Source organism: Dipteris shenzhenensis, chromosome 30 (genome assembly GCF_047967505.1).
Source record: "Dipteris shenzhenensis isolate YYH24624 ecotype China chromosome 30, Dip_SZ_1.0, whole genome shotgun sequence".
In the NCBI taxonomy this organism is placed as follows: Eukaryota; Viridiplantae; Streptophyta; class Polypodiopsida; order Gleicheniales; family Dipteridaceae; genus Dipteris; species Dipteris shenzhenensis.
Window position 1 is genome coordinate 11,767,688 of NC_141625.1, and position 25,243 is coordinate 11,792,930.

At 40.1% G+C, this 25,243-nt stretch overlaps 2 protein-coding genes across 2 annotated transcripts; both read right to left on the reverse strand.

The window, feature by feature from the left end:
- Nucleotides 1-13,814, reverse strand: LOC147881726 (uncharacterized). Its single transcript, XM_087401236.1, has 3 exons — nt 13,406-13,814; nt 820-1,153; nt 1-183 (listed from the first exon to the last, which is right to left on the reverse strand). The coding sequence occupies exons 1-3, from the start codon at nt 13,657-13,659 to the stop codon at nt 1-3; spliced, it is 771 nt and encodes a 256-aa protein (XP_087257362.1). The 5' UTR covers nt 13,660-13,814.
- On the reverse strand, nt 13,674-25,243 carry LOC147881727 (uncharacterized). The gene is made up of 4 exons (XM_087401237.1): nt 24,917-25,243; nt 24,753-24,832; nt 24,598-24,664; nt 13,674-13,724 (listed from the first exon to the last, which is right to left on the reverse strand). The coding sequence occupies exons 1-4, from the start codon at nt 25,241-25,243 to the stop codon at nt 13,674-13,676; spliced, it is 525 nt and encodes a 174-aa protein (XP_087257363.1).

A 25,243-nucleotide genomic window follows, 5' to 3' on the forward strand; every position in this document is an offset into this window, starting at 1 on the left:
TTATCCTTTCCCCTCTCCTGCTACCTCCTCACTGTGAGAAATTTTGTAAAGCTTCTTAGCTTCTAGGTACCTCTCGAAAGCTCTGGGTAGGAATCTTGGAATCACGAAGCAGAACATGTTAATGCTGAAGTAAATGAAGTTTGCCACAGCCAACCATCTTCCAAACCACACCCAGAGAAAGTCCTGCAGCAATAATAACTAATGGGTCAAGACGAAATCGTTGCAGCAACAAAATTTACAAATTCTAGTGTTAAGTTTGGTGAAAGTGTGATCAGCTCTGATGAGTGCTTCGAACATGATATCCTTGTCAAATTACCTGTCTCACAATGCCGTTCCTTCCCACATCAAAACCATAGTCCCTCTTGACAACCTAATCTTCATAGTAACGACTTCATCCCTCCAACGGCCCAACACTTACAATCCTCTACCTCAGCGAAGGATATTTTAGCTACATATTTCGGGGTTTACGGTTGTTATGAAACCGACGAGGTTATGTTTCTGAAGCTGTACGAGCTACGGGAATGATGGAACAAAAGAGTTTGCATAGGACTTCCATTGTGCAAAACGTCTTAAGACTCTAGGGATGCAAAAATCACATGAGCAAGCCCAGAAACAAGCCGATGAGAAACAACCCAATGCAGGTCTCGTTTGCAAAAATGAGCACAAACATAGCTTCCCACAACAAAACCCTCATTGATTCCATGTTTGATGCTTGTAGATAATGCAACACTCACCCAATGTCCTACTCTGAAATGGACGTAGAATATCGGATACTGCTCAGCGATGGCAGAACGGAGAGCTTTCGAGGGAAGAGACAACCTTGAGTCTTGGTTCAGGTGGCAAATATGTATAGGAGAAAACCTCAACGACCCAATCGTATAAGGCGAAAATGCGTCTGGTAGTGTAGAGGAGCGTCAGAATAACGCGCACGGGCGGAGAGAAGATAACTAGGCCGCTGATGACGTTCTCGCTCAGAATCTGAACAGAAAGGAGGAAGAGATGCGGCGTTGCTGCCCTGACTGCGCGTTGATCACCTCGTGCAAAACCCGCCAAGACATACCCGAGGGGGAGGAAAAGCCCAATCAGAGTGCCTACGACTATATACAACTGAAACATTCGGCTTCCATGGAAAACCTCCATCTGTGCTCCTTCCGTGGCATTAGGGAAAAAGGGAACTCATTTTGGGGCCCTGTAAGAAATTCACTATTTTTTGATTTATTTCTCTCCTAAAAGACCTCAAAAATAGTAAAATACGGAAACGTGGCTCAGATTTGTCAGTAAGGACTACAGAACTGTCAATTCAAAAAGGAATAAGATAATCTTTTGTCTGACTAACACGATTTTGTATTAAATATCCTCTTAGATTTTTTTTTGTTTACCAAAGATTCCGCATCTCTTTGGCCGACGTAGGTCTTTCATTAAGAGTCCATCACTGAACTTAGTGATTGCAAGTTTTCAAAATATTCACATGGATACCGCCACACTTCCACGATTCATGTTACAAAACGACTATGAGATTGAAAAACAAACTTCGCAACCTGAGGAGCACAAAAAATGGCCGATACTAGTGAGTCACTATCTGAGAAGAAGCGATTACACCATCTTCACATCGACTTGGAAGAACAATATGCTCCAGCACAAAAAAGACGAAAGGATACGGTGCTGAATGCTCAACAGCGGGAAAATATGAGAAGAGAAGGGCTTCAACATATTGACTTATGGTGCGATGGAAGCATATATCCAAAATGTCAAGTAAAAAACTCTACACCTCCATTTGTCAATCCCACCACATTACTGAGGTTTGCCGGCGATGGACAAAATGGACTTCTTGGTTATATTTCAGCGCAGTCTGCATTTGCGGAAACGTATAAAATGATGTACCTACAAGAAAAGGGGGCCAAGATGGAGGAGATAGCCATTCGTGCAAAATTGGAGCAGTAGTTGCAGAATGAAATTGAGGAGCATTCAAAGAGTAAAAAAGAGTTGACAAGAGCAAGAAAGAAGAGAACCGTGCTTGGAGACAGACAACGTAGCAGGAAGATTAAAAACATTGCAAATTTGAAGGCTGGGACTGGTGGATGCAAGCGACGAATTCAGGAAGCAAGGTTAGATTGAAATTTATCATTTTGTATACTCAAAAAGGCTCTCTTCCAGACTATATCTATTTCGTTGATTGTCGCAAAATAAGAATGGAGGTGTTGAATAATATAGTCATATTGTGTTGTTATTATAGGAAATTATTAGAGCCTGCAAAAGAAAATATGGACCCGAACCTTCTTCCTGTTAAACAAATGAAAGGATTGCTTTCTTGCGGTGTAGCAAAAGGTTTGATTGAGGAAAAAAAATACAAAACAGTCAAACGCAATGTTGTAGAGGACTTTGTATCCAATAATCAAGTTGATGGCACTATAATCCAAGAGGCTCTTGATGTTAGTGGAGTTAGCAGGAAGGGATATAGTTTGATTTTCCATGCGATATCCTCAACTTTGAAAGATCAAAGGATTAAACGAGTTTTACTGCCAAATCCAACAACCGTGTGGAGGATAAGAGGTCATTTGAATGAAAGTATAGATGAATTTATTGGGCAATATATCCATATTGAAGAAATATTTCATGGTGTTAAAGGAACCACTGTGTATGATCCTTCATTACCAATAGAGTGAGAATCCACTCCAACACTACAAACACAAGGGAGAAGAAGAGGTTTCATACATACAAGAGGGAGCGGAAGCTCCAAGACTACTCATAGAGAGAGAATAAACTAGAGAGAGATGGACTCAAGAGTCTACATAAGAGAATATCTACAAGAGGGAGAGAAGGCTCATGGAAGACGCTTGAGGAGACTAGAGCTACAGCAACATGAGGCCTAATGGTGGAAGAGATTGATGAACAAGGGAGAGGAGGGCTCCTTTTATAGAGATTTTGTTACCCTCCTTCACCCATTTACAATTGTTGCATGTAGATTCCTTTCTCCATCAATCACATAAGCACATATGTCACCATCCATGTCCTTTTGGCTACTCTTGCCATGTGTCCCATCACAAGATGCTCAAGACTCTTAAAATATTGAGAAAGTCAAGAGTCTCCTCACATGGAGCGCATAGGGACCCTCTTTTCCACATGTCCACATCCTCCTTATTCCACATGAGTTCCACATAGGAATTCTAGAAAACAATATATTTTTAGATCTGCAACAACTTCAAAAAAGAATGGTCGAGTTTTATGGAATAACATTTGAGGAGTGCAAAGGCATTTTGAAATTTGTTATCAAACTGGATGAGTGTGAGGTTGTAAAGGAAAAGAAAATGGAAAGAGTTACTATTACATTGATGAATGGAGCGATTGATACATCATTGACTGAAGCGAGTTCGAAGTATTTTAGTGTGCAGTCAGAGAAACACATATGGTGGTTAGGCTCGTTCCAGGTATGATCATGGGTTGTTTTATACTTGATTTTGGTCATTGTTTTCAAATCTGATATAGTAATACTTTTGTTTTCTATAATCTCATAGGTGAAGACCGAAGACCATGAAACACTAGATTGGGTGTTTCATCACACGGAAATACCAACAATAATCAAAAGACAAGTGCAAGGCGAGAATCTCCATGTTGCAGGAAAAGGTGATTTTCAAGTAGAGTGGCACATGGCCGGGGATCTTAAAACACTTAAGTGCATGTATAACATTAGTAAAGGAGGCAACTCAAAGTCTCCTTGTCTTTACTGCAAAGAATCAGCTCAAGTAATGGATTCAAAATGGTGGAAGAGAGCACCTAATAGAGATAAAGTTGACCCTGACTTCAAGGCCATTCTGGACATTCCACTATGTAATGTTCACATCTGCACATTGCATGGTCTATGTCGAATTATTGAGAAATTGGTCTTTTTATATATTGGATTTGCTTGGAAACTCCGTCCCGAAAAAAATAGAAAGGATGCTCTTCAAGCATTGGAAAAAGTGTTATCCGATATAGGTCTGCATGGAGGAGATGTTCAAATCACAAAGGATTTTAAAAAGTCTACCAATGGCAAGGAGGTACCAATCAAGCCCTCTATTGGCGGCGTTAAGGCAAGAAGATTCTTGTCTCGACCCAAACACAGTAAGCAAGTAAGGCAAGGTAGAGCAGTTTCAAAGGTTAATTATGGATTGTGGAAGCAAGTCCATAATGCTGTGAAAGATCATGAGGCAGATGGGGAAGCACGAAATAGGAAGGCAGAGGTGTGGAGGTCTCTTGATCAACTCTTCATGTTCTGTGACAAAGTAACATGGACAAAGAGTGATTACAAGAACTTTGAGGAGGCAATTAAACATTTTGGAAAGTCAATGAAAGACGCGTGGACAACCTGCAATATAACTCACTACATGGTAAGGTTATGTCTTTTTCTTTTACTTAAGTGTGATCTTCTTTTTTTTTATTACTTACTATGCATTCTTATGTCTTACAGCATATCATATACAACCACCTTCCCTATTTTGTCAAAAAGTATGGATGCCCAGCTATTTGGTCTACCCAAGGCATGGAGAAGTCTCACTACATGGCACGTAATGCATTTTTTAGACACACACAACACTATGGAGGGAGTCAGAAGGCGAATAGTCTGAAGGAAGTCTTCCAATGTTTTACCGAGGCATACTACAAAGGCTGCATGCTAAAAGAAAAGTTGCTAGCTCCAAAATCAAGCTTGCTTTTCTTCTAGCCCAAAAGCAAAGACGAAGACAAGCTCTAGACAATTCAATTGCAGCAGAGAGACATAGACAGTGGAGGGAATCGAAGATATTTAGAAACCATAAATGGACAAATAAACATGAATAGGACTCATTTGTAACTTATTGGTGTTATGTCCACATGTTTTCAAACTCATTCAATAGAAATTTTTTTAGTGGAACAAGTGACTCTTGGTGTTATGCATGAAAAAAATTTCAATGTGAAACATATGATCTGAACTTAATATAATTTGTTTACAATTTCAATATATTGTTCATTTAATATTTAACGACACCACTCTATGTAAATGTACAAATCATTTCATCATCAACTTATTAATCATTTATACAAGATCATACCAGATATCAAAGACTTTATACAAATCAGTTCAAATTTAATATAATGTTTGTGCTATATTCGATGACTAAATCCTATTTCTCCCAGGGCCTGTTCATCGGAACTCTCTTTTTGATCTTGATTGGAGTCTTTTTCTTCTTTATTGGCTTGATGTCGACTGTCTCTTTATCCTTTTCTTCAGCTCTCTCCACCTGTTCCTCTTCTTGGACTGTGTGGCCTGATGCAATCATGGGTGGCTCTCGAAACCTTACGAGCTGGTGTTTTCCATAGCCCTCCAGATATTTGGGGTCCTTAACACCACATCCTAATGCATAAGAAGTGTAAGACAAAAAGTAAGCGGCCCTAGAGGCCTGCTTATTCACATAATCTCCAAATATATCTATGGCAGACAACCTCTCTATCAAAATGATCTTTTCCTTTTGCCATGAAAGAGCATGTCCACCTAAAGCCCTGGACAAACATTTTAGGAAGTAAACAATGGCTTCTCCATTGTTGCTCAACTGCCTATGGTAAATCAAGATCTTGGCACTGCCTAGATCATGAATATAATGAGCTAGGCCTGACATTTTGCGAAACCCATCCTGCCTGCTTCCACTTGATCTCTGGAGGAATGTGTCATCCTCAATTTGTAGCTGCAACATATCAAAGGATTGGAGTGAGACAATACACAACCTACAAAACTAAAGTTAAGAAGAAGTCAAAGTATATGATTTGAAGTACCTTCTCATTTTCATCAGCAACAAGCAGTTCATCTTTCCAAAGATTTATCCCTCTCCCTTCTTGTACAGCCTCTTCTCTAGTCTTTTCTGTGTATAGAGCTGAGAGATTCATAGCTTCCTGTGTGAGCTGGAAGGCAGCTTCATCTGGCTCTTGGAAGTTTTCAGCCTCTTTGAAACAAAATGAAAGGGCCTCTACAGGATCAAACATTGTTTCCAAAGCCAGAAGTGAATGGTCATCCTCTATGCCAACCTCCTTGTCAAGCCTTGAAGCCTGGGCAATAAGGAAAATGGCATAGTCCTCCCTCAAATCAAACATACACTCTATATCATGGAGGAAAACATAATCCTTTCCACCAATCAACACACCTGGAAGCATGGGCACTGCATAGTTGCTGCTCTGAACATCAAAATCTTCAACTGGCTCTACTCCCCTCAGAGTTTTTTTCCTCAGTTGAACAAGGTCAAGAGCAGCCACTTGCAGCCCCTCATCCTGAAGGTTGATATCTTCTTCTTGCTCTGCCATTTCAGAGACCAAAGAAACATCCTCCTTTTCAGAAGCTTCAGATGTGTCTTCTTCTTCTGTTTCCTGCCCTTGTTCATCCAAAGACTCCTGACTGAAGACAATGTACATAAGAAATGCCATGCTCTCCTCCAGCACTCTGCACTTTCTGGTGTGCAAAGTATAGTTGAATTTATAGTGATCAGGCAGGCTGTCAAATCTTCTGCTCACATGGTACCTCAGCCTGTCATTGGAGACAATATGATTAAGGTGCACAAAAACCTTTTCACCTCCCACAATTCTTCCTGCCTCTGTCAGTTCTTTGAAGGCATCCCAATAGTCTGAAAGAAAATCTTTGTGCTGCTCCAGTACAGAGCTCATTGAGAACTTTATGTTGAAAATACTGTGGTATAAATGGAAGTTACTCTGAGCCTTGCATTTGTGAAGAAACTCAAATAGGAGCAAATCTGGAGAACTGTCCTCTTCTGGTTCCATTTGTTTTTTGATGGAAGAATCAGCACTTTGCTCCAGCCTCTTCTTTTTGCCTGTTCAAAAACTTATATACTATGAATTCTATATGCTGACATATGCAATCAGTGAATGCATTGTATATCACCAGATAATTCCTTCATGACATCTCATCACTCACCTGGTGATTGCTGTGGTCTAATTATAGCAGCAGAAAAGTCCAGCTTCCTCTTGAAAGGTGGGGCCTGGGAGCCAGCTGTTCCAAAACAAAAACATTTCTCATCATCAAGGAAGATTTCCACAGGGCTAAAGATAGCAAATTAATGAGGTAGAAGTGAGAAACAAATAATACACAGGAATTTGCAGCAAAATGCGATATGGGCTGTTTAGAGAATTGTAAACCACTCTCCTCGCATTTTGTTGCAAATTCTCAAATTCTGTTCATGTGCATGTCAAATCAAGAACTTGGTTCATCTCAGTGATTCCTGGACACTATGATCTCATATGCAAGAGAAATAATGGAATGAGTGAAACTATTCATGAGGAATGTGTCAACAACAGGAATTTGCAGCAAAATGCGATATGGGCTGTTTAGAGAACTATAAACCACTCTCCTCGCATTTTGTTGCAAATTCTCAAGTTCTGTTCATGTGCATGTCAAATCAAGCACTTGGTTCATTTCAGTGATTCCTGGACACTATGATCTCATATGCAAGAGAAAAAATGGAATGAGTGAAACTTTTCATGAGCAAGGAGTCCACAACAGGAATTTGCAGCAAAATGCGATATGGGCTGTTTAGAGAATTCTAAACCACTCTCCTCGCATTTTGTTGCAAATTTCTTGTTTCTATTCATATCAACCTACAATCTAATTTCTGGGTGATTTACCACATTGTGGAAGAAGGATGGAGCTGAGTGAAGACATTGGGACATCGAAAATCCAATGGATGGAAGAAATAAATGTTGAAAAACATTGAAACCAAACTAGAACTCGGACCTTTTTTTTCCTTTTCCATGCTGATTGAGTTGCACTGGTAAATCTCCTGCTCTTTCTCTAGCTTGAACTTTGCACTCTAGGTAACCTGGAGATCTGGCAGTACTGTCTTCAGGCAGGTTGCAGTCTGGATGGAGTGTGCTGGGTAGGAAAGGATCAGAGAGAAAGGATCAGGAGAGAGTCGTGGCAGGGATGAGAGATTGGAATCCAGGGGAGGGAAAAGTGGTTGTGGTATTGATGATGAAATCATGAATGGCACAAGTTCCAAGGAATAAAGTGTACTTTCATACGTGCCAAATTTCAAACTCCAAGAGATCTGGGTCCCATCCACACGTGTGAAAAACGACTAGATTCCACACGTGTGGGATTTAGTGATTCTTTAATTCTATTTGCACTTCTTTGTGGTATCTTGTTTTAGAACTCTTGCCCTCCAGTCTCTGCTCTCTTGCCTCCCTACCTCCATACTCTGCAGCATCAGCATCTTGTCCAGCAGCACAGAATCATCCTCAGCACAGATTACTCCTCAGCAGCACAGCACATCCACAGATAGATTCCAGGTCAGTAACAATGGGTTCTCCCCTTAGTCTCTGCAATCTTTTTGCCTAAAATAGAAAAAATACATACTGTATGGAAATGCATAGACTCAAACCAAGACAGAGAAATCACTGTAGGAAAGCAGATCTTCAAGAGTGATATTTGCATGTGATCTTCTTACATAACCTCCATTCATACTGTATTTGGTTGGAGAAACATAGAAATCACTGTAGGAGTGCACCAGCATGTCATTTAAAAAATTTGCAGCAAAATGCGACGTGGACCTGTTTGAAATTCCAAACTGCTCATATCGCATTTTATTGCAAATTTCTCTATTTGGCTTCTTCCACCCCTGTGATTGCCTTCTCTTTGTGAGAACATGTTCTGGTTTTTTGACTTCCATAGCTGTAATCTTCTTGCATAAACTCCATTCATACTGTATTTGGCTGGAGAGACAAAGAAATCACTGTAGAAGTTCACCAGCATGTCATTTCAGAAATTTGCAGCAAAATGCGATGTGGACCTGTTTGAAATTCCAAACTGCTCATATCGCATTTTATTGCAAATTTCTCTATTTGGCTTCTTCCACCTCTGTGATTGCCTTTTCTTTGTGAGAACATGTCTGGTTTTGTGACTCCCCTTAGTCTCTGCAATCTTCTTGCCTAAAATAGAAAAATTACATCCTGTATGGAAATGCATAGGCTCAAACCAAGACAGAGAAATCACTGAAGGAATGCAGATCTTCAAGTGTGATATTTGCATGTGATCTTCTTGCATGACCTCCATTCATACTGTATTTGGTTGGAGAAACATAGAAATCACTGTAGGAGTGCACCAGCATTTCATTTAAAAAATTTGCAGCAAAATGCGATGTGGACCTGTTTGAAATTCCAAACTGCTCATATCGCATTTTATTGCAAATTTCTCTATTTGGCTTCTTCCACCCCTGTGATTGCCTTTTCTTTGTTAGAACATGTTCTTCATGTCTGTGATCTCTTTCCAATCCTTTGTATGCAGTTTTTCAGAGTGATGGCAAGAACCAAATCAACTGCAAGGCAAGTTGGCAAAGGACCAGGTCTTACAGCAACAGCAGCTGGGACAGGTTCCAAGAAGTTTAGTGTGCCTCCAAAGGGAAGAGCTTCACATGGCAGGAAGGGTAAGCCAATGAGCTTGCTCAAGCAAAAGGCCAAAAGATTGAATAAGGGTGCAGGTGTGCTTAGGGAAATAAGGAGGCAACAGAAAGCCATAGGTTTTGCAATACCCAAAGCACCCTTTCAAAGACTGGTGAGAGAAATTTGTGACAGTTGGAACCTTGGGTTCAGGTGGAATAGAACTGCCATTCTTTCCTTGCAGGAAATGGCAGAGGATTACCTGGAGAAATATTTTGAGGATGCAATGCTTGTAGCAGCCCATGCTCACAGGGTGACTTTGATGGCCAAAGATTTCAACACTTTGTCCAGAGTGAGATGGAGATATGACAAGCTGGTTCATCCTGTGGAATGGCAGGACATCAAAATGAGAGATATATTGCTAATTCCACCTACAAGGAAGGTCAAGGTTGATGAGGTAAAGGTTGTTGAGGTAACACACTCAAAGAACACCAGAGGGAAGGCTGCTTATGAGGACTCATTGAAGCAGCAAATAAAAGAAACAAAATCTGTTATAGATGTGGAGACTGGAAAGAAGGAGCTACACATACATAGAAGGTTGAAGGAGCTGGGCCCTGATGTAGTTGTACATATTGAGGATGAAGTTTCAGTCAATGATTTTGATTTGACAAAACAATGCTTAGCAGCATTGGCTAACAAGAATGAGTATTGCTCAGATACTATCATTCTTGCAATGCTCTAGTAAGTGTCTTTAAATTTTACATTTTTTGCAAATCAATCCTCCTTGTAACTCTTTTATAACCTACCCTAATTATGTTCTGATCCTATGCAGCATGATGAGAAGCTGGCTTCATCCCTCTGTACAACATACAGTCCATATTGTTGATCCAGCCATTTCTTCTAGATTAAGAGATGCAAAGGAGACTCCCATGAGTATTTCCAGCTGGTTCAAACACACTGCAATTTTGAAGTAATTGACATTTTGCTACTTCCATATCATAGCAGGTATGTGGGTGACTACTTCTTTTAAGATTCTTCTTTAATATTGGGAACTCTTGTAGCCTTTCATTTTCTTATGCTTTTTTCCTTATGCAGTGACCACTGGAGTTTTGTGTCTATTGACATCCAGCAGAAGCAATGCTTTCTATTCAACTCTCTAAAAAACACACACAGAGAGCTGAAATTGTAAGTACTGTGTGTGCTTTTTGAACTCAAAACTTCATTATTTTGATACCATACTAACTAAATTATACATATTGCAGTTGTATTAGAAGGCTATTAGATGCATTGGATCATTGTCCTCCAAATGTCTCTCTGTTGGATTCAATAGAGCCATTAAGTCTAGAGGTAAAAAGTCTATTAAATGCTATGTCTTTGAACTTATTGAATAATTTTGTTTTGTGCTGATGCTCACAGTTTCTAACATTTTTTTCTAACTGTACAGACACCACAACAAAATGATTCAAGTAGTTGTGGATGGAGGGTGCTGATCAATGCAAAATATATACTTTCAAGCTACTTTGAAAAGGAATAGCCAGATCCGGTAAGGAAAAATACTTTTCATTTAGCTTGAAGATAATTCATAATGATACAAAGTGTTCTAAATTATTCTCTGCCATTGCAGATGAAAGAGGATAGCTTCAGCCCCAACTATGTACATAATTTTAGAGCTCATACAATTTGGAGGTTTTTGAGCTATGCCTCCCCCAAACCTATTGTAGCAGCTACTATGGAGCTGGGTGAAAGCTCTAAAGTACAAGAAGGTGTCATACACCTTGATCCCACATATGAAGCACCTAATGTTGAGGACCAGAAGCCACAGGAGCAATCACAGAGTGCTGAGGAGGAGCAGACACAGGAGCAAAGACCTGCTGCTGATGTTGAGGAGAAGGTGGAGAAGCAGCAAAGAGAGGCTTCTGGGGCAGTGGAGGAGACAGGATGGAGCAGCAGAGAGAAGATCCTCCAGAAAATGTAGAGCAGCCTCTGGATGAAACTGTACATAAATAGAAAATGGATGTTAGAAATATGTTCTACAGATATAGCTAAACAATTCTGTACAAAATCTTACTTGATTGAATACAAAACCTTTCTTTATGGAGTATGTGTGATCTCAATTTTAAAATTTTCTATGTCTTTGCATTTAACTGAGCTCTCTCTTCTTCTGAGTAACTGCAAAAAAGCAATATGAATTAGAGTGGTAAATTAAACTAATAGCAATGCTTATAGAGACTATGATAAATCAGATGGTGTACCTTTCTGTTCTTGTAGATAAATAAAAAGTCGTTTAAGATAGAACCTTCAGTCTCAAACAGAATGTCACTGCGTAATTGAGCTAGGGAGCAACATTCTCTTAACGAGATATTGGCTACCACATCACCATTCTCAAGAACATCAATATCAATAAGTTTATTTTGTGCACCAAACGACTCTTCATCTTGGTCCATTGGGACAAGCTTTGAGCCTAGCATTCGACTGCGCTTGTAATAAAAAGAGAAAATAAAATTTTGCGATGCAACCATGTACTTCAGTTGCATAGAAGGTTGGACCACCTCACAAAACACTGAACTACATGTCTTCTTATCCCAACCTTTATCCAAAAATTGTGGCATGCATGCCGAATTTGTTGCTTTAACTGTGAACATTGTTTTTGAAACCTTTACTGGAAAGGTATTAAACAAGTCTACAAAAACTGTGAGAGGCATGCACAAAGAAATTTTTACTATCCTAGTGGCAATATTGGGCCTCAGAGCTTTCTGTACTTCTATAAAAAGCTTCGCCCTATATGCCTCTGTAACACTAGAATGTGGGTGAGGCCAATCCACCGAATTCCACGCCGGAAGGTCTTGTTTTATTAATACACCATGTGTGTTAGCTTTGTCCAGCAACTGATAAAAATGATCAGTAAAAAATATACCCGATTGAGCTAGCTCTGTTGCACATCGACCTTGGTATTGTTGTTCTCCTATCGATCCATGCAGAACATCTATAAATCCCAGAATACAATCGATGTTTTGCCATGTCTCATACGATGAAGGATATAAATCTGAAATAAAACAACACAAGAATGTCAATAAGTTAAGAGAGAAAGCTTCATCTTAAAAATCCATACACCTCATGAAGGAAAAAACCACAATAGAAAAATATACAATTAGGCCTGTGTTGCGGAAGATTTTTTGGATAGTCTCGCAAGACAAGTTCTTTATGCATGTACACGTGCTGAATCAAAACTTCTTTCACGAATATCTTCCCTTTGGTGATTTTAAAATCTCGTACTCTTCCCTTCCATGATGCCAAGAAAATGTTTTTTGTCTGGGGTCTTTTTCTTTTGCTAGGTTGCATGAGCACCCATGCTCCTTTCGAAACACTAAACCTTTCCCAAGTTCCTTCTGTTTTGACTGTACTTGAATTCTCTACCGACGAAATAGAAGAAGCAGGTCGACGGGGTAAGGATGTTTGGTATAATTCTGCCTTCGTAGCATTATCATCCACAGAGGGTCTTGCACAAGAACGGCCGTGGTTTTGGTTCACCATGGAGATTTTTTGAATCTGTAACAATAGCAAAGTAATGTAACTAAGATAACAATTTGAAGTTTCAAGAAAGAGAAAGTGGGCAAACAGACAGTTGACGAGAAACATCTTACTCTACGCCAAACAGGATCAAGGGAGCAGTTTTGGAAAAGGAAGGCTGTTGCACAATGAGGCAATGGTGTAGAATGGTAGACCTTTCGCACGAAAGGCGGCACAACATTTGAAAATTCAAAGGAAGGTGGAAGCGGGAAGGATCTTGTCAGATAAAATGTCAGTTTAGATTCTATCTTCTTGTCCAAAGATCTTCTACGAATAAAAAACCAATCTCCTCATTAATGTAGCACGCTTGTACTTACATAAAGTATTGTTTCTTTTTTCTATTTTCTATTATTTTCATGAATTTTCAACGTTACGTTGGCCTTCTATTGATTGGTTGAGAGCTTATTTTTCCAAACCGTAAAAGGCCCCAAAATGAGCTCCCTTTTTTCCTAATGGATAGCTTGGAAAAACGAAGCGACATAGGATGTACGCGTAAATTGTCACAAACGCAAGGAAAAGCAAATCCACGACCAGTACGAGTCCACTGGCAGAGAAGACCACGATGAAAGCCACGAGCTGTAGCTCGATCGTCCTCAGAGAACCCATCAATCCCTTCACTATCCCCTCGTGTTTTGCTCTTTCCGCCTGAACCTCATTGCGCCTCTCGGTGCCGGGGCGAGGTCCTACCGCCAACGACACGCCAGACATTGTGCTGAAACGAATCAGCGGCAGTCGATTCTGCGCCTTGTTTTCTTCTCAGAAAGCTCGGTTTGCTGTGCAAAAAACTTGCTCGATTTACTCTATGCGTCTTTCATGCTTTGCTCAATCGATATCTTGCCGCATGCAAAGTTTGTACTGCTCTCGAACCTATTCTATGCTTCTTTCATGCTTTGCTCGATCGATATCTTGCCGCATGCAAAGTTTGTACTACTAAGTGCTGGTTAGGCGGAGTAAGCTTAGCGCAAGCGCTGTCTGCTCGATTTTAAGCTTCTATCGAGGAATGAAACACATCAAGATGGTGGTGAAGGTTTGAGAAGGTGGCGATGGAGTGTCTAGAATGAAGGGGAAGTGCTACTTGGGAGCTTGGAAAGCTCCCACGTGTCACTCACCCTTTGAATCTTTAGCGCATCCTTCACATCTTTCATGTTTTCTGGTCGTATGCCTACACATAAAGCCACCTAACAAAACATGGATTGAGTAGCACCTCCACTCGCTCACTTTCTAGGGCATCTCCTACCTAAGCGGCCTTCCTCATTGGAATCATGACAGCTCACAACAAGACAAAGCAACTATAGACGCGCCTAATGGACGTGTAAAATAGCGGGCACGTCTATAGACGTAGATAGAATAGTGAAAATACAGGCGAGTCTATACATCTATCAACGCGTCTAATAGCGTGGTTATTAACGCATCTAATAGCACATCTGCAATATCTTTTAGATGCGGATTTAGACGCCTTTATAAACGCGCAACAGAGAATACAGAGAGTGATATTTTGCTGCAGGCTAATAAATGTGCATCACTGCTTTCCAAACATTGCCCATGATTCATAATTTTAATAAAAATATCAATGCTAACCCACATATACAAAAATTAAGTGAGGTGAGGAGAATGAGACAATATGTAAAGCAGTTTTGCCAATATCAATGATGGGCTACGATTCCGATCTCATCCTCAATGAGATCAACCCTTGCCAAACTAAATACATTCAGCCCACTACTACTTGTACTACTCATGTGCTCATCGAAATCAACATCACCAATGGCACGCTGACTATCTGTATGTCCTATCTCATCCTCCTCTCTCGTATCACGATCATGATCACCTCCATGGCCATGATCATCCTCCATACGCTCCATATTAGTAAATGTACTATACATCACTTTGGAACGTGGCGTAATAGGTATGACATGCCACCACCTATTATTATCCACCATTGGTTGATAGACAACCTAATTCAAACACAAATACAATCATGTTATTTGCCTTGCATCGAAGGTATCAAATATTTAAAAGTGAGTATTTTTATATATGTGTACAGTACTTGTTCACATTGTTGCGGTAGTACTAGTGTGTCCTTCTTGCTTTACCAAAACTTTATGGAGTCAATAGTTACAAAGCCACTAATGGCGTTTGATTGTTGCATTAGGGCCTCTTTTCACCAGATCCTTAAACCACTTGACATCCAAAACATACACAAAGAAGCGTCGAAAGTCAAGCTTAATAATATCTTGGATTAGGCCACAATAATCATCCATGGCTCCATTGGCTTCCTCAAAGCTAGCAATGACCCCGCAATCTTGTGTGTTTCTCTTATCATCAATCCGTTGTGTCCGAAAATACTTGCCCTTACACCATATAGCATTGAACATATTACACTACACCAAGACAAAATCAATTGAATAAGCAATCTAAATTTTTGAAAGGTCCTAACTTATGCATAACATTCTATATACCGACCTTGCTCATGCATCCTCTAGTGTACTCGTGTTTGAAAATGCTTGCCCTCACACCATATAGCATTGAACATAGTATACTACACCAAGACAAAATCAATTGAATAAGCAATTTAAATTGTTGAAAGGTCCTAACTTATGCATAACATTCTATATACCAACCTTGCTCATGCATCCTCTGGTATACTCCCATTCTTCCATTGTGATATGCATCCCCTCGTCTCTCTGTACTCTCTCCATTTCGTCAAGTAGCCAATCCACATGAATATCCTTTGGAAGTGCTCTTAGATGCTGAGGGTATTAGGAAAAAAGGGAGCTCATTTTGGGGTCTTTTAGGGTTTCGGAAAAATGTCTCTCAACCAATGAGGAGGAGGCCAACGTAATGTAGAAATTTCACAAAAAAAGACAAAAATATGAAAAAGAAAATAGTACTTTATGTTGTTACAAGCGTGTGGCATTAATGAGAAGATTTGTTTTTTATTATTTTACAGTTCGTCTGTCGTATCAAGAGATGTGGACCCAAAATTGAAATAGAGCTCCATTTTGAAACCTTCCCGCGTGGAGACCCAAAACAACCATCTACTTTCTCTTGTTCTCCGGTGCCATTCTCTCTTCAACAAGCATTCCTCTACTTTCACCACCACGAGCCATTCCATTCTCTCTTCGACAAGCATTCCTCGTTGCATCACTGTTGTTGTGATGCTCTTAAACTTTCAAGGCAATAAGTTCCTTTCACCTTTTATTCGCTTGTTCTCAGTTTCATTCATTTTTGTTAATGTCTTACTATTTTGGTGTGTGTTTCTTTGACTTCGCAGGTATTAGAGTGAGGATTTCTGATGGCAATCAAAAACTTTGGTCGTGCCGCTAGGAAACGGTCTGTCACTCTACCTGGTGAAGATGTGGATGTACAAAGTATCTCTTTGCCATGAAGACCTACTTCACTAATCTCATTTGTAGAAGTTTCCAATACTGTGAATGTGGACAATAGCTAGAAAAGGATAGCAGTGGCGAAAGGAGATTGGGTTCTAATGCAACCAACAAGCAGAGAAAGCAACAATCAACTAACACTCTTGGAAGAGCAAACACAACAAGACAAAGCACCCACAGATGCGCACACAAATGCGTTTCCTTAACTTTAAAAAAAACTTATGGGTGCGTCTATTTGCGCATCTATTAGTGCATCTACAAACCCGCGTCTACAGGCGCATCTATATAACAGACAAACGTGCCTATAGACGCACAAATAGACGCACAAATAGAAATTAAAAAAAACAGAGAGACGCATACATAGATGCACCTATAGACGCTCTATAGAATCTTTTTTTTTAAATAAAAGCAGAATTTTGTGTGGTTGAACAGAATGCTGTGTATGCTATGTAGTTACAAGAATCCCATTTCCACATTGTGCAATTCAATTCTTACAGCAGCCACCTGCATTTTAATTAGCACAATTGTCTATAGCCAACTATTACAATTCCGAATAAAACATTACAACTCCAAAACGTTTAGTTCACAAGGCATTCGATAAACGTTGCACAAGGAAATTGAAAGCCAAAAAAATAAAAGGAGTGTATATTAATTCATAGCTCAAAAAGTGCTTGTATGTACATATAGCACGAAGCCAAGCCACGTCATGTGGCTTCAAGTATAAAAAATAAGAGGAGTGTATATACAAGAGAGGCATGAAGCCAAGCCAGTGGCTTCAAGTACAAAAAAGAGTAGCTAGCACTACTTCTACAACTATTCTAAGTTCTTTGCATCCTCGCTCCCTTCTTTGCTCCCTTATTCGCTCCCTTCTTTGCCCCCTTCTTTGCTCCCTTCTTCCTCATCTTCTTCCTCCTGATCAACCACAGGGTCCTATAAACAAGGGACAACATGTATCAATGTATGAAAAATCAAATCTTTACTTACAATATTGACATTATTTAATTACTTTTAAATACATAGGGGGGTGCTCCAGTAGTCTGGATATATTGCTCCTTAGTAATCAACCCGTCATCATAGAAGTGCCTCCATGTACCTCCTCTACGATGGTGGTAGTGGTAGGCTGTCTCGATAGGAGTAGGGTACCTGCCCACGATATTAAGCTACAAGATGACAATTTGCGAAGGGGTTAGTACAATTTATGAAGGGGTTAGTACAAATAAACCACATAAACAATATAATTTGAGATTGATACTTACAAATTGGGCCTCCCATGATTCAACACCCCCTGCTCTAAAATGCACGCTTCTATATTGCTCCATTTGGATCCTTCGTGCCTCCACGTGCTGCAGACTGGTGTCCGCCTTCGCTGCCTTTATTGCTTTCTTCCACTCATGCTTGTGAGCGGTGTGGGGCTGGCCCCTTGGTGGTCGACCTCCCTCTCTTTATCTGTGAACTGAACATTGGGGGGATTGGGATACCTAGAGCAAACAACAACGAGGGTCTCATCAACCAAATTTTCTGGCTGGTCTTTATAGTAGTGAATAAAGCAATCTTTGTAATTGTTAGCAATTACAGAGTGCATGAAGGCCATGATGTCCTTCCCCCGTGCATCCATCAAGATGCCTCCTGTTTGAGTGATGTCATAGAAGATCGTACCATCACCCTCTGGCACGTCTGCATCATCTGAATCATCCCCGTCCCCACCACTACCCCCCCCAAAGCACTGTGCCATGCATCTCCCACCGCTCTCCCTGCTACTACGCCTGCTGCCCTGTCGTGTCGAGCTAGTACAATGGCCACTCGTAGCTATGGAGAAGCGACTCTCGATTGCATGGGAGTACGTTGGCCACTCATAGTCGCTGGAGAAGTGACTCTCAGTAGCACAGGAGTATGTCGATGGCTCTACGAGGCAGAAGGACCTCCTAATCGCAGGGGGGGAGAAGGGGCTCGGCTTTGTATCTGGCTGGGCTATCTCGACTCCATTGGGGTAATCTTAGCTGGTGTGGGGTTGGGGTGGTTTTAATTCTGTACTACCGACTCATGGGGGGTGTTTGTAATACTCATCATGTATGTGTATAACTCCCCAAGAGTGGGAGGGTGCCCCAAAATGTTATATAACTCCCAAACGATGGCATCCTAAAGATCAGGTGAGGCTGAAGAGCTTCCTGGTCACATGATGAACTGAAGAAAAGAAAAGAAGGAGATTACCACCGAGCATGTTCTCATCACGGGATGCAAAAGAAAAAATACAGTGACAGCCTGACATTGCGCAAGCATTTACAGACTCCTGCATTCTTTAAATTAGAGTGACAGAAGTCTGTATCTGTTTTCTCAATGTCAGGCTATTGAAGCTTCATGTGGGGAAAAAGAGAGAAAAAGAGAGGAGCAAAAAGATAAGAGAGGAGATAAGAGAGAAAAAGAGAGGAGAAAAGAGAAGGAAACAGAGGAGAAAGGAGAGGAAAAGAGAGGAGAAAAAGAGATAAAAAGTGGGGATAAAAGAGAGAAAAAGAGAGAAGGAAAGAGGAGAAAAGAGAGGAAAATAGAGGAAAAGAGAGGAGAAAAAGAGAGAAAAAGTGGGGATAAGAGAGAGAAAAAGAGAAGGAAAGAGAGGAGAAAAGAGAGGAAAATAGGGGAAAAGAGAGAAGATAAGAGAGGAAAATTACCACGAAAAGAGAAGGAAAGAGAGGAGGGAAAGAGAGAAAAAGAGAGGAGAAAAGAGAGGAGAAAAGAGAGGGAAAGAGAGGTGAAAAAGAGAGAAAAAGTGGGGATAAAAGAGAGAAAAAGAGAGAAGAAAAGAGAGGAGAAAAGAGAGGAAAATAGAGGTAAAGAGAGGAGAAAAAGAGATAAAAAGTGGGGATAAAAGAGAGAAAAAGAGAGAAGGAAAGAGAGGAGAAAAGAGAGGAAAAGAGAGGAGAAAAAAAGAGAGAAAAAGAGAGGAGATAAGAGAGGAAAATTACGACGAAAAGAGAAGGAAAGAGAGGAGAAAAGAGAGGAGGGAAAGAGAGAAAAAGAGAGAAGGAAAGAGAGGAGAAAGGAGAGGAAAAGAGAGGAGAACAAGAGATAAAAAGTGGGGATAAAAGAGAGAAAAAGAGAGAAGGAAAGGGAGGAGAAAAGAGAGGAAAATAGAGGAAAAGAGAGGAAAAAAAAAGAGAGAAAAAGAGAGGAGATAAGAGAGGAAAATTACGACGAAAAGAGAAGGAAAGAGAGGAGAAAAGAGAGGAGGGAAAGAGAGAAAAAGAGAGAAGGAAAGAGAGGAGAAAGGAGAGGAAAAGAGAGGAGAACAAGAGATAAAAAGTGGGGATAAAAGAGAGAAAAAGAGAGAAGGAAAGGGAGGAGAAAAGAGAGGAAAATAGTGGAAAAGAGAGGAGAAAAAGAGATAAAAAGTGGGCATAAAAGAGAGAAAAAGAGAGAAGGAAAGATAGGAGAAAAGAGAGAAAAATAGAGGAAAAGAGGGGAGAAAAAAAGAGAGAAAAAGAGATGAGATAAGAGAGGAAAATTACCACAAAAAGAGAAGGAAAGAGAGGAGAAAAGAGAGGAGGAAAAGAGTGAAAAAGAGAGAAGGAAAGAGATGAGAAAAGAGACGAAAAGAGAAGGAAAGAGAGGAGATAAGAGAGAAAAACAGAGACAAAAAGAGAAGGAAAGAGAGGATAAAAGAGAGAAGGAAAAGGAGAGACAAGGTGAAGGAAAGAGAGGAGAAAAGAGAGGAAAATAGAGAGAAGGAAAGAGATGAGAAAAGAGACGAAAAGAGAGGAAAAGAGAGGAGAAAAAAGAAAGGAGATAAGAGAGAAAAAGAGAGGAGAAAAGAGAAGGAAAGAGAGGAGAAAGGAGAGAATCCCTTATTTCCTCAATCACGCAATCCCTTTCTTCAACCATGCTTTCCCTTTCCATCATTCATGCAATCCTTTTCTTCAATCATGCATTCCCTTTTCATCATTCATGCAATCCCTTTCTTCATTCATGCAATCACTTATTTCCATCATTTAATATGCGGGAAGGGGAAGGGAAAGAGAAGGAAAACACATAACAAACTATTGGAGCGTGTCTATAGAAGCGTCTAACAGCGTGTCTATAGGTGTGGCTATCTGTTTTTCCAAAAGACAAATGCACTGTTAGACACGCTATTAGACACATCTATAGACACACTCCGATAGATGCCTTTTTCAAAGAAACTGAAAAGGGCATGCGCCCAACCCCAAAAAGAACAACACTAGTACCAAAAAAACATCTGTTCCTTGCATACGACAAAGGACAAATCCAAAGAGAGCAACTTCCAAAGAAGATCAACTGCCAAGAGACTTACCTTGGATAGAGATATGGAAGCTTCTTGTCCTTCTTCAAAGCTACTTCTCTTTCTTCTCTTCCTTGTTCACCCTCTTCTCTTATGTGCTTAGGGATGATTATGTAAGCCTGGAGATGAGTGTGGGTGCTTGGAGATAAGTGTGGATGCCTGAAGCTGTGTCTATTAATAGGAAAGTAAGTCGTGTGACGCTAAAAGTATATGAAGGAAAGCAAGCGCGCTAAAAGTAGGTTTAAAAATCAGCTCGCAGTCTGCACATCTAAAAGCGTGTCTATCTGTGCATCTAACTATGTGTCTAAAAGTGCGTCTATCAATGCTTCTAAAGTACATTTTAGACACACCTATAGATATGCTCCACAGTACAAACACGGTGTTAGACACGCTTTTAGACACTCCACAAAGTTTTGACATTTACAACTCATGCAAGAACAAATTTTTTGGGTTGTTTATCTGTAGGATGTCTTCATCTTCAACAAGTAGCTCTAGTGAGGATGAATCCCTCAATATCCACCATCGCGAAATGTGGTTGGAGCAAAAAATCAAATGTATGTGTGATCGATGTCGAGGAAACATGTATCATGCATGGAGAATTACACTCAATCACATCTCAAAGTATGGAGAATGGGATGTGACCGTAAACATGGTAAGTGTTAAAGAGTTAAGGTTGATTAAGATACCTATGGGTGTTCATGTGTTTGAGTTATGATTCCGTTTTAATTTGATACATGATGTAGTGCCACACCCGCATATGTTGCCCTATGCTCGTCTCGTGAGGAGGCGAAGCATCGACGATATGAGGTGGGATCTTTAGGAGGGACCATTACGGATGCATGGAGTGATGGTGACAGTAGCCCTCCACCATTACCTCATGCCCTTCATTTGTTTAGCCGGAATTAAATTAGCATCAATGTTTTCTTTTTGAGGTCCTAAAATTTCCCTGCAATAAGTACACTTTGCAATATTACAGACTTTCTTGCAAGACAGACACATATATACAAATACAATGGCTAAACAAGATGTACTCTTACCTTGCTTTTTGTACTCTGCACTTACATCCTCAGTGCCAGCTTTAAACTCCGCAATGTTTCGAATTCTCTTGCTTCGTTGTCTCTCTCCAAGAACTGTTCTCTTCATTCTTGCTCGCCGTAGCTCATTCTTTGTCTTTGAATGCTCTTTGATTTCCCTTTGTAGATGCTCTTTCAAGTCTAAATTTATAGACATTTCTTGTGCCTTCTCCATTCTTTCTCAGACATACAATGTCTTGTACATTTCCGCAATTGAATGTTGAGTCGAAATGTATCCATACATTCCATTTTTCTCGTCACCCACAAACCTCAATAGCATTGTGTGACATGAAGTTGGGGGTAATAAACTTCACGCACCTCTTCACTTCCTGCTGCTTTTGAACTAACTGACAAAGATATTTATAATTGAGAATGGGACATTAAAAAGAAGATTTTATGCCAAGATATCACACCATACTTTCCTCCCTCAGATGAGAATGAAGATGGTAACATCCCAAGTGATGTTGTAATCAAGCATAGGGAGAAGGAAAGGATCAGCAGAGGCCATAATCTCAATGAGCCGCCGGTCTGCGCTAAAGAGAAGAGCGATACGTTGTTGAAAGAAGATCTTGCAGCTCAACATGACATGAATTGATATATATCGAGGAGTTTGAAGGGGCTGATTGGGTCGGATGGGTAGATTCCGAGGAAACATTGCACCTCCTTCATAGACACCTTTACACAACTTAAAACACTCTACAAACTGTCATTAGACACAGAGGCCTATAACTTTCAGTAAAGACATGATATTAGATATTGAAACACACAAATAAATGCATCTTGAGATGGGCTTCGCGCTGATATAAGTTTCATTGAAAACAGATAGACGGTTGAAGAGATATGGACAGTTTACTGGAAGGGGGTAAAAACTGTCATGAAAACTGTCAAACATAGAGACTCATAACATTTTACAGCAATATCTGATTCAAGATCTAAGCACATAGACACATGCACTTAAAGAGAGATTTGCGCTGATATATGTTTCGTAAGAAATAGAGAAACGGCCAAAAAGTTATGGACAGTTTACTAGATGGGAGTAAAAACTATCATGAAAACAGACGGTCAAACACAAAGACTCATAACTTTTTGCAGCAGTATCTGATTCAATATCTGATCACATAGAAACATGCGCTTTAAAGAGAGCTTCGCGCTGATATAAATTTTATTAAAATTGGACTATTAAGCAGAAAGTTATGAGCAAAACACTAACAGGGGTCAAACTGTCATGAAAACTACCCTCCACCCATGCTAATTTCGCCTGAGCAGGATGCTCCCTCAAGACTCCACCTTCATCAACGATCCACCCCTCATAGATTTTTCCTAGAAAAGGGGAAGAAGAATTCATGGTGGCTCGAGAAACAGATGGACCATGTGTGCATAGTGAGCAGCTGAATAGAGAGAACTTTTAAGGCTTTGAAAGAAAGAAAAGGGAAGAGACTCAAGAGAGAGAGAACCTGAAATTCCTCTTGACATAACACTCCTCCACATGCTTGGCATGTGGCCTCTCTTATATTATTGGAACACATGGGCATGAGCCCACCTCTTTATATGACTCACTCTTCCTATTTTCTAAAAACTCCATAATATCCAATACACAAATAACTCTCACCCCATACCAAGGTATTTATAATTCATACCTATAGTGTTTACAATGAGCCATTCAACTCATCCTCTCAATCCCATACAATATCATAGAAAATAGAAATAAGTGAGAATTGCTAGGCTATCACTTGATACTCAAACTCTTATCAAACATAGAGAAAAACAATACCAATGCCAAATTAAAAATATCAATTTTTGGCATCACACGTTGTTAGATTAGAAAATGGAGGGCTCGAGTTCCTCAATGGACATTTTGGGTAAATCTGTTTGTCGCACCATAAGTCGCTATGTTGGGAGCCTGCTCTTCTCATGTTTTCCTTTTGCTCATCATTCACAAGCGGAACCTTTCCTCTTTTCTATAGCAGTGCATATTTTTCTTCTAAATCAATGTGCAAATGGTGTAGTTGCTTCTTTTGAGGTTCTTCTTTAATAGCATGGTTGCACATAGCCATTTCATGAGGGTTGGTTCTTCATCTTGTTTGCTTTTTATAAAACTCATCTAATCTTTCATGGAAACCATTCAAATATTTGAAAAAAAATGGATTGGTGGTGGTGTGATGGGTTCTTTATGAGAGGCCACTGTCGAAAGAGATGCGGAATCTATTGGAGAGAGAATCTATATAGAGAGTTTAATGCAGCATCTTCTCAATTATTTGAAAGGACTTTTTTATTCCTCCCTGAACTGATACACCTGTGGTCCTGAACTGATAGATATCTGTATTTTATTGCTTTTTCCACATTTTAGAAGAGAGATAAAAGCGAAAATAGTGAATTTCTTACAGAGCCCCAAAATGAGCTCCCTTTTTTCCTAATGTGGCACATGAGATCCGTGGTGTGTATGAAAGAGGGCCCTTTGGGCCTTGTCTTCTTGCCTTTACTCGTATCTTGTCACCCATCTTTTCATCACATCACTATTAAGCATGCAATAGTCTAAGAGGTTGATATTATTAAGCAACTATGTGTCCATTACTTTGCTCCGTCCTTTCCCTTGAGGCACAATAGAGGTCATCCTTAGGTCTTCATCATCTCTCCATAGTCGTGGGAGAGAGCCATTCACATCAACAAGAAACTCAGAAATATATACAAGTGACTCTTGTACCAACCAACCCTCGGCCATGCTACCTTCAGGCCTTGTACTTTGCCTCATGAAACCCTTCAAGGTCTTCATGAAGCGCTCAAGGAAGAATAACCATCGTGCATGTATAGTGCTGCATATAGCAATCTCATCCACCAAATGCACTATGAGATGTAGTTGGCTTGTGAGAATAGAACATGGAAAGGTCTCCTCCACTAAACAAACCACCTCCACTGACATAACTTGAGCATCCTCAAGCGTGGTGGGATCTATTTCCTTTGAGCTCACATAGCTAGAAAGAAAAAAGTGCACCATATTAGCAATATGAAAACCTTGCATGGAGCATTGATACGCTTCACATTTTGTATCCTATAAAGTACCTCACAAGCTCGCCCATCTTGTAAATACAATCCTTCACATCCTTCGATGCACTACGAGAAATACTGGTAGGTAGTATGAACTGAACACATGAGTGATGGTTGATTAGTTGCTTCTACACTCACAAATTTGGAGGGAAAAAGAGATTATGCTAAGTCATACTTACTTGGATCATCTTGCGCCAATCATGAAATTTAAAACCATATAATTTCTTTACACCTCTTTTTTTCCTCTTTGTGAAGGCCCCCTTCAAACACCTCATACATCCAACGGGAGTACAAATTGTAGTGATAGCTCGCTTCACTGCCACCATCTCTAGCTTTGATAATGTCCATGGTGCACGAGGTAAAAAGACATGCCCATTTGGCCTCTCTTGTGGCCAAGTTTCATGCATCCTCCCTGTGGTGCGTAGATCCTCCCTTATGCCTGTGAGATCTCGTGTCTCATTCAAATGTTCCCAAATGGTAGATGCCACATTCTTGAATATATGCAT